Source organism: Sturnira hondurensis, unplaced genomic scaffold, assembly GCF_014824575.4.
Source record: "Sturnira hondurensis isolate 20B ecotype Veracruz unplaced genomic scaffold, ASM1482457v3 Scaffold0005563, whole genome shotgun sequence".
In the NCBI taxonomy this organism is placed as follows: domain Eukaryota; kingdom Metazoa; phylum Chordata; class Mammalia; order Chiroptera; family Phyllostomidae; genus Sturnira; species Sturnira hondurensis.
The window spans coordinates 3,916,126-3,925,920 of record NW_028078194.1 but is presented as its reverse complement, the minus strand read 5'-3'; the positions used below and the strand labels follow the sequence as shown (position 1 = coordinate 3,925,920).

The 9,795-nt window shown below is 35.8% G+C and overlaps 1 protein-coding gene across 1 annotated transcript in view; it reads right to left on the bottom strand.

Annotated features, from left to right (window-relative positions):
• Positions 1-9,795, bottom strand: part of MARCHF5 (membrane associated ring-CH-type finger 5) — a 56,278-nt gene that overhangs the window by 27,423 nt on the left and 19,060 nt on the right. The window contains exon 2 of the mRNA XM_037047355.1: positions 8,655-8,857. Coding sequence (XP_036903250.1) covers positions 8,655-8,857 — 203 coding nt within the window. The remainder of the gene's footprint in view (positions 1-8,654; positions 8,858-9,795) is intronic.

Here is a 9,795-nt window from a genome sequence, read left to right as displayed (position 1 = left end):
TCAGCCCTCGCCCCCTGGGGCCTGCGTGGTCTGTCTCACTGTGCGCGAATATGCGCCCGCGGTCTGCCCCGCACCCCAACTGGTTCCCATCTGCCTGCGCGCCTGGGTCGGGGGCCCTGTCCTGCCCGACCCTGCTCGCTGCTGGCTCCGCCCCTCTTACCGTCCCCGTTGAACGGTTAGATGTAGTCGGACTTCCGTATAATTCAATTTTCTGTCCTTTGGTTGTGTCTTTGTTTCTCCAAACCTTTGTTGTATTCAAACTTGGTTGTGGGAGAAGGCACAGTGTTTCCACCTATGCCTCCATCTTGGCGGAAGTCGTATCATGCTAATATGTTAATAGAAGAAATGGAATGTAGAATATATGGGAACTCTCTGCACCATTTTTGTAATTTTGCTATAAATCAAAACTTGTCCTAAAATAAAGTTGATGAAAACAAAAAACTGGTATAGTTATATTATACCTATTCTATATTATCTATATAATTTTAAGGCAAAAAAGCATTATTATGGATGGAATAATCATTGCTTAATGATAAAAAGTTGAACTCATAGGATAATTTATTTCTAAAATTGAGGGATAAATGGGTGATAGTTTATTAGTCTTTATTCCTCATATGTAGTTTATATCCTTTTTCAACTAATGAAATATTTCAAAATAAAAGAGAAATAAAATACCTGAGTGAATATTCTGCTGAGCTTTGATCAATGCTAAGGAGCAGATATGCAATGGAAAAGCAGGCACTCCAATACACTGTTGGGAAGATTAAATAGGTATAATCTCTACAAAAGCCAATTTGATGATATCTATTAATGTTACAAATGCATATACCCTTTAACGCAGCAATTCCACTCTAGTCATTTATCTTATGGATATATTTACAAAGCTACATAAAATTATTTTATACAGTGGTTTATGACAGGACTGTTCGTACCAGTAAAAAGTTAGAAACAGCCTAAAAAGAAATTCAAAGAATTGAGTGGTATTTCTATAATAAACTCCTCAACTTTAAACTCATCTATCTCATTTACTTATGTAAACAAAGCATTCACCATCTGCAGAAACAAAATAAAGAAACTGAACTAAAAAAAAGAACAGCCTAAATGTCTGTCAAGTGGAAAGTGGTTATATAAATAACCATACATCTATGCAATTAAAGAAAAAAAAAGAAAGCTCTTTATATACCAATATAAATGATGTCTACCATAAATTGCAAAGAAAAAGGGCAAGTATGGAACAGGATGTATAGTATACTAATCTAGAATATATTAACACATAACCTAATTGTGCTCATATTGTTTGCCTCTCCTTGTTTACACCTCATTTTTCTCTACCCTGCTTTGTGTACTAGGAGGGTGGACAAACAAGTAGCATCTTTCAGGCTACTTGCCCTCCTCTAGTTTCTGATGTGTTCTAACAATGATGGAATGGCTGGAAAATCAGAGGGTGGTAAAAAGTGTTAAGGGAATTTTTTCCAGGGCTGCCTCACTGCAGGTAGTTTGCATTTCTCTAAAATTTGCAGGTCCTGTTAAATAATCTTTTGCTCTCTGCTACAGCTCTTGTCAAATTCTGTCAACAGCCCCCTTCCCCTGTACTTTCAGACCTAGGAGTAGAAATGGTTTCCCCTAACTGCTGATCCCTGGCTATTTCCCAATCCCTTGTTTGTTCCTTTAACACTACCCTAATGTTTGTAGATTCTTTCTGTCATTGTGTGTAGGGACAGGGGGAGACAGGAAGAGGGAACAGGAAGGGAGAAAGGAGGGAAGGGAGGAAGAAGGGGGGAAGAAGGGGAGAAGAAGGGAGAAGAAGAGAGGAGAAAAGAGAACACTAGAATGAAACACCATAGATTTGTAACAAAAAAGTACTTGGCATTATGGCTGGCAGAAATGACAAAAAGATTTTTCATTGAATTTTGTATCTTTGAATTTTGGAAGGAAAACACATAATGTCAACTTAAACATTTAAAAGAGTTAAAGAAAATAATGTGCCCTGTTTGGTGTGACTAGTGGAATGAGCACTGAAAGGCCTTTGAACCAAAAGACTGCCAGTTCAATTCCCAGTCAGGGCATATGCCTGGGTTGCAGGCTGGGTCCCAAGTTGGGGGCATGAGAGAGGCAACTGATCTATGTATCTCTTGTACACTGATGTTTCTCTCTCTCTTTCTCCTTCCCTTTCTGTTTCTGCAAAAATAAATAAAATCTTAAAAAAAACATACAAAAAAGAGAAAATATTGCCTATGAGATATTGTAATTGCTGTGTCTTTTCTTTCATATATTTGTTATTCTTTTCAATTTCTGGCAGGACAAATATCAAGACAAAGAAAAAAGGGAATAGACCATACATATTATTCATTAGTATTATCTCAAATATTTTCAGATTAACATTATCCCTATTTGCTCTTATAGTACCTAAAACTACTTCTTAACCATGTGTGGCCTGGTGGCTGTCTTACTCAGTGATAGTAACAAGAAATTTAGCAATTTAAAATCCTGGCTCCTTCACTTACTTGCTAGAAGCTGATGGGCTTCCATTAAATAAATTTGTTGACTCTGTTTTCTTATCTGTAAAAGAAGGACAATATCTACTATGTTCTTGTTTTTGAGAAGTTTAAAAAAAATCTAGGCAAACTGACCAATATAGTGTCTGGCAAACAGTAGCAGACTGTTGGCAAATAATAGGTACTGGTATCAGTGTTAATATTATTTCTTATATTGTAACATAAAATAAAATTGTAACAACTATTAATTTTATTTGCAAGATTCGCTAAGAAAGGTTTGTCCTAGGAATCATTCCTCATTATCCCTAGTGAATATCTTTCCTTTCTAAGCTTTACACCTCACTTAACATTTTAAAATAACTTTTGAGGATGATTGTTATTTTCAACCCTATATGTAAGTTTAAATTGATGTTTAGTTGATAACAACAATAAAATAAATACAAACACACTGTGATAAAAATTTCACTTGAATGTAACCTAAGAATTTACTACTAACTGATTAAGACAAGAACAGGAGTGCCTACACTTAAAAGTTGATTTTTAACTGTACAATTGTTAGTGGAAACAAAGGCCATATAATAATAATAAATGGGACAACCCCATGGCGACACAGAACAATTAGGAACATATATATATACCTAACATATACATTTAACAATAGAGCCCAAAATAAACTGAAAATGGAAGTGATTGAAGAAATAGATAATTCAACAATAGCTGAAGACCTCACTATCTCCCTTTCCCTGAAAGACTGGTGAAAGATCTACAAGGAAATAGAAGACTTAAAATTGAAGACCTAAAATAGAAGACCTAAAATTGCTCTAAAAATAAAATCTTTTTAGAAAAAAACAACTGAAACCTCCACCTTTAAAAAAATAGAAAAGGAAAAGCAAACTACACCCAAACCAAGAAGAAGGAAATAATAAAGACTAGAGTAGAAATAAATGTAATAGAAAGTTAAAAAAAAGAGAAAAGTTAATGAAAGCAAAGTTGAATCTTTGAAAAGACTAACAAAATTGGCAAACCTTCAGCTTGCAGCTTGCAGAAAAAGCATTTGACAAAATTCTACAGTTTCATGGTAAAAACAGTGAAATAGAAGGGAACATGTCAACCTGATAAAGTTTACTGAAAACCCAGAGATAACATACTTTTAAAGGTGAAAAACTGTTCCTCCCTTAAGATTAAAAAAGAAGAAAAAGAAAAGTCAAAGATCTCTGTCCTCACCACTTCCATTTGGCATTATAATGGAGGCTGTAGCCAGGGCAATAAAAGCACTGAGACTGAAAAAGAAGTAGAACTGTCTCTGTTCACATATGAATACTCTTGTATATAGGAAATCCTAAGCAATTGACCGTAAACACTATCAGAACTATTAAACAAGTTTGGAATGGCTGCAGGATACAAGATCAAAATATAAAAATTGATTGTATTCTACACACTCACAAAAACAACTTGAAAATAAAATTAAGGAAAGAATTCCATTTAAAAGAGCCTCAAAAAGAATACTTAGGAATAAATTTAACAAGAGACCTGTATGCTGAAAATTACGAAACATCATTGAAGGAAAAGGGGGAAAAAAAGGGAATCAAGAATTGCCCCTCAAGACATTGCCCCTGAATTATCTGTTTAGCTAAAAAAAAAAAAAAAAAGTTACTACCTGGTCTTAAATATTATGGAAATTCTTTATTTTTAATGGAAGACAAACTTTTCAACTGGTATTCCCTTCATGTTTTAAAGTAATGCTCCTTTCCCTGGCTGGTGTGACTCAGTGGATTCAGTGCCAGCTGTGTAACAAAAGGTTGCTGGTTCGATTCCCAGTCAGGGCACATTCCCGTGTTGTGGGCCAGAACCCCAGTTAGCAGTATGAGAGAGGGAACCAACTGATGTATCTCTTGCACATCAATGTTTCTCTCCTCCTTTCTTTCTCTTCCCCTTCCCCTCTCTCTAAGAATAAATAAATAAAATCTTTAAAAAAATAAAGTAATGCCCCTTAAATTTAATGTGCATGTTGGGAACAAGAGAAATAGTCTCAGCCCCAAGAAGCCTGCATCCCTAGCAAACATCCTGTAAGTTGATTACCTGTAAGATAGTTCTGTTTAGTTTCAAAATTTCCCTTTCAGTTGAGTCAGATCCCACCCTGTTCCCTGTGCGCGGGCTCTGTAAGCCAACAGCTAACCGCCACATCTGCTTCTGTGCAAGGCTTGCTTGCTTGCCTGCCTCTATATAAGGACTTAGCTGTAAGTGCTGGGCACGACTCTCGTTTGCAGCCCCTGCGGGCACCGTGTCTCCGGACACTTTGGAGAGTTCGCCCCTGCGCAGGTTAAACTTGGCCAATAAAGTAACATCTTTGAAACCTTGAAAGTCTCCGACATTTGTTCTCGCGGTTGGTGGATGCAACAGTGCACATAAATTATCTGATGATCTCATGAAAATGCAAATTTTGAAGTGAAACTGGGGACTGGTAGGGGCAGGGGCTAAGGTTCTTCATTCCTAACAGCTCCTAAGATGATTCCAATGTTATTGGTCTTCAGACCACACACTTTGTATTGCTTTTAAGTATGCAGTTGCATACCTAAAATTGCCCAAAGAAAGCAAACCCTAAGGTAGGGGGCAAATAGTGAGAGGTATATGAGTCTTATGAGTCCTCTTAAGTTTTTGTAACAGAGCATACTATACTCCCCATCAACACTTAAGAACACACTCTTCACACCCCTGCCCCCCATTCTGGCCACCACTGTAAGTACCAGAAAAGATGCAGACTTTGCCAGCTAGCCAAGTGGACTGAGGCTAAATCCACACAAAAACGTTTAAAATACCTGCTACACAGGGATCATCCCACAGAATGTTAACCATCACCTCTTCCTCTCTGTTTTTTTTTTTTTTTGACTGCCTCATCTTTTATTCCTTCTTCTAGCCAGTGTTTTTTAAGTGTTGTTTGGGGACCAGTGGTGGTCCCTGGCAATTAATTAACTGGTCTACAGACAGTTTAATAAAAAGTGATAAAAGTTTTGATCATAAACACTTCACAAATCTGAAAAGTAAGATTAATCATGAGTTTCAAGAAAATTCTTCTAGGTAACTGTTATTTTCCATGGGTCACACATATACTAGAAAGATAGTTAATATGGGACTGCTTCAGCTAACAAACTTGCATCATGTGAATTGTTTACATTGGTTAAATAGATATTTTGTCCTTACTATCATAATGTGCTAAACCCCAAGTTTAGGGAAATGAACTAATGCCTCAAACTGTTCACTGAAGAGTAAAAGTAAAACACATTTAACTCAGAATGCCACAAATGATAAACACTGATCATTGAATGAAAATAGTGTTATGTTAGAATGAGCTATGATCAGTAAATTAGGAGTGGTTGATTACATTTGGAGACCTCCTTTTTCCCACTGTACTATAACACATTAAACGGGAACTGAAACACAGAACAATTGACAAGAAGTCACTGAAGCATTCATTTAATTTTCAACCACTGTAGTAAATAAACCAATCAATGCCTGAATTATAAATATTGTCATTGAAAGCAAATATTAAAAACTGCAGGCAAGGGAACTTCAACTTATTTTAACAAAAACAGATAAACTATGGTCAACTTCAAAATGAATGACAAATATGCTGAGAGAGGAAACAATCTACTGGCAAAATTCTATCGCTAGAAGCTACTAATGGACATTATAAAATATGTGTGGTACATAGTGAGAAAGAACAATTACTATCACATATGTATGGTCTTAAATAATTTGATTTATGGCTGCACAAAACTACTAGTGTTTTGAGTATAAATCAACTTCTGGTACATACTTAATCAAAAAACATTAGGCAACTGATTACCAATGAAAAAGTGCTATAGAGAAGAAAGTTCTTTTAACTAACAATTGTTTTTGAACCTTGATTTGAAAAGGTGTACTTGGAAGAGTATGGTCAAGACCACTAGCCCTGCATACACGTAGCAAGGAAGAGTATGGCACCTGAAAGCCAATTCACACGTGACTCCACTCATAGACAATAGCTGCCATTTGACAATAAGCCTTCTATTCTTAAGTCAGTGTTAAAAAGCTGCGCAGAAAATTATGAATATTGTTCAAACAGCAGCTGCTGAGCAGGTATCTTCAGCATGCTATGTCAAGAAAGAAGCAAATACAAGACTATGCTCTTTTATCTTGTCAGGAGAAAAGATGCTAACAAAACTACTCAAATAAAAGATATAATTTTTTCATGACACTGATGAGGTCAATAAAAATCTCTATGATTATTTATCTGTGGCTTACTTAAGTGGCAGATCTCCATGACATAGGATAAAGAATTTGAACCTATTATTTGAGGGTGAAATAACAATTCTTAAGGATAAAATATAAGACCAAATCATGATACAAATGGCTAACAAAAGAGTTTGACTTTTCCAACATTTAGCCACTTTATTTCCTTGTAAAAGAAATCAACATAAGATATACTTAAGAATAGCATTCAATCACCACACTGGACTTAGGAACATGCTTCCTAGAACTGAAACCACCAAAGGTAGATTTATCCACTGCCATCTTCCAAATGAAATATTCACCTTCACTGGGGAGTGCCAACCACTGTCAACTCAGCATCTTATTTCATGTTGTTTGTAGTTTTCAGTGAGAATTCTTGCAATAATTTTTGTTTCCATGTATCTGGGTATCTAAAATACCTAACAGAATCATCTTTTTTAAAAAGATTTTATTTATTTATCTTTAGAGAGAAAAGGAAGGAGAAAAGAGAGAACCATCAATGTATGGTTGCCTCTTGTGAGTCCCCTGCTGGGAACTGGCCTGTAACCCAGGCATGTGCCCTAACTGGGAATCGAACCTCAATCGTGTGGTTCGCAGGCCCATGCTCAATCCACTGAGCTACACCAGCCAGGGTCCTAACAGAATCATCTTATACATCCCCACTATTCCCAACAACCTATAGTTGAAAACCAGGATTATCTAATTTAGTAGAACTAATGAGAAAGAAAAGAAACGGTTAAATACGAAAACTTAACTTTGACTTTGTGAGCCATATGGCAATATGGTTAAAGATTGCAGCAGTGATTGCTTTTCCTGAGGTTAATTTAAATTATTTAAAATACCAATTTGATATTGTAATAACAATTTTGGATTACTCTTTGTGCTTTCTCTACAATGCTAACTTCTTTTCATAGGAAGCTAGCATTTCTTCCTATGCATTATGCTAGAGAAATACAACCATAGAAATTTTGTTTGCTCTTAATATTAATCTTTTCACATTATAAAAAGTTCATTATTTGCATTTATGTTGCCTTATTTAAAAAAAACTTTGCCTGATTTTGACATCTAGAAAAACAATATATCTAATAATTATTTCCAGTTTCTCCTTGAGCCTTCTTCCCTGCAACATCAGGTCTTCCTTCTGATCTTCTCAGAACTCAAACTGCCTTCATATACCTCTTGAATATAGCTAAGGATGGTATTAAAAATGGTTATAACTGGCATGGCATAAATACCAAAGAGAAAGACACCAGTTCATAAACATATGGCTGTGATGGAAGATGCTAAGTTAACATCAGTGTTAGTTACAGCTTCCCTTCAACAGTTTGCTATAGTTTTTTTCAATGCTAGCCCCATCCTCAAAGATCTTGGGGTGTTCCTTGCTTGCCAATTTGCAGAAAAAGGACAGCAGTTTTCATGAAAGAAAACCATATACGTTAGATTCCAAAGATGATGACACTGTCTTTCACTAAATCTTTCATTTCCCTACTTTTATTTCTTAATAGAAGAATTAAGACTATTAGGAAGAATACAGTATTGTTTTCTTTTTCCTACACCAATGGTCTCCAGAAAATGAAGCTCTTTGATTGCTTTTTATTGTAGCTTTGTTATTTGATTTTATCCACAAGGTTAGAGGTCCAAGTCCTTTATCCACTTAACCAAATGAAAACATCTAATGCAGAGACAAATGAATGGGTGTGGGGATATATTAAAAATAATGTAAACTGTGAGCAAAACAAATAAATGTCTGACATTTAGAAAGGAAACAATAGAAACAGAATAAGAAATTCACAAAAAAAGGCAGAGATGGCTCAGTTTAAAACAAACCCAAGATCACAGAGTTATGTATAATAATATCACATATATCTGTGTTACTTTTAAAGATCTTACCCAACTTTGGAAAAACTATTAAGTATTCAGCATTGCACTGAGGACATGCCACTCTGGCGGTACTGTTTCCTCTTTGTTTTTCATCCACCCAGCGCTGCAGACAAGCTTGGTGCACCCACTTTGTAGATCCTCTGCATCTGCATGGTCTAACCCATTCAGCTGTTCTATCATCTTCATCAGTGGCAAAACACACCCAGCAACTTCTGTAAATTAAAAGAGAAAATAATGACATTATCTTGAAGACCCTATCCTTCTCTCTACTGCAGCCCCCACTTAATGAGATGAGCCTATTATGGTATATTATACCTCTATTTTACATGAAAAGACTGAGGAGACAAAACCATCAATACATTATTGGTAGAATAGTTTCTTCTTTTTCAGATCTGCAGAATGTGTTTTCTGAATTGTTTTTATGTAATTTCCTCCATCTTTCTAGTAATTTATTTTCTGTAATGAACCCAAGGAGGCAACCCTCAAGCTGCTTTTGTTTTATAAGACTTAATTTTTTGAGGGGTGGTAAGCACAGAAATATATGAAATTCAGTGTTTTCCCCATTTCAACACTAACCTTTTAATCTCTTGAACTTGAAAAACCAAAGTATTGCACAAGTGATTTTATATATGTTCTCATTTAATTTCCAACTGAAGAAACCCCCCCATCCATTTCTCTTTCTGGTAAAGCATAACTATAAGAGAAACATTATAAAAAAAACAGCCCAAAGGAAAGAAGGAAGACACCAAGATAAATTGTTTTAGGCCCTGGATGGTGTGGTACAGTGGACTGAATGCTGGCTTGCAAACAAGATCACCAGTTTGATTCATGGCTAGGACACATGACTGGCTTGCCAGGTCCTGGTTGAGGGGTGGTGCAAAGGGCAACCAATTGATGTTTCTCTTTCCCTCTCTAAAAATAAACAAGTAAAATCTTATAAGAAAAAAAGAGAAATTGTTTTAGGATAATGATACGATAAATTTTGGCCTACATGATTCCATTATAGGTATGAATGGTTTTCTTTTTTTTTTTTTCAAAAAAGATTTTATTTATTTCTAGAGAGAGGGGGAGGGAGGGAGGGAGAGAAATACTGATCATTTGGCTCTTGCATATCACCAACTGGGGACCTGGCTTGCAACCCAGGAATGTG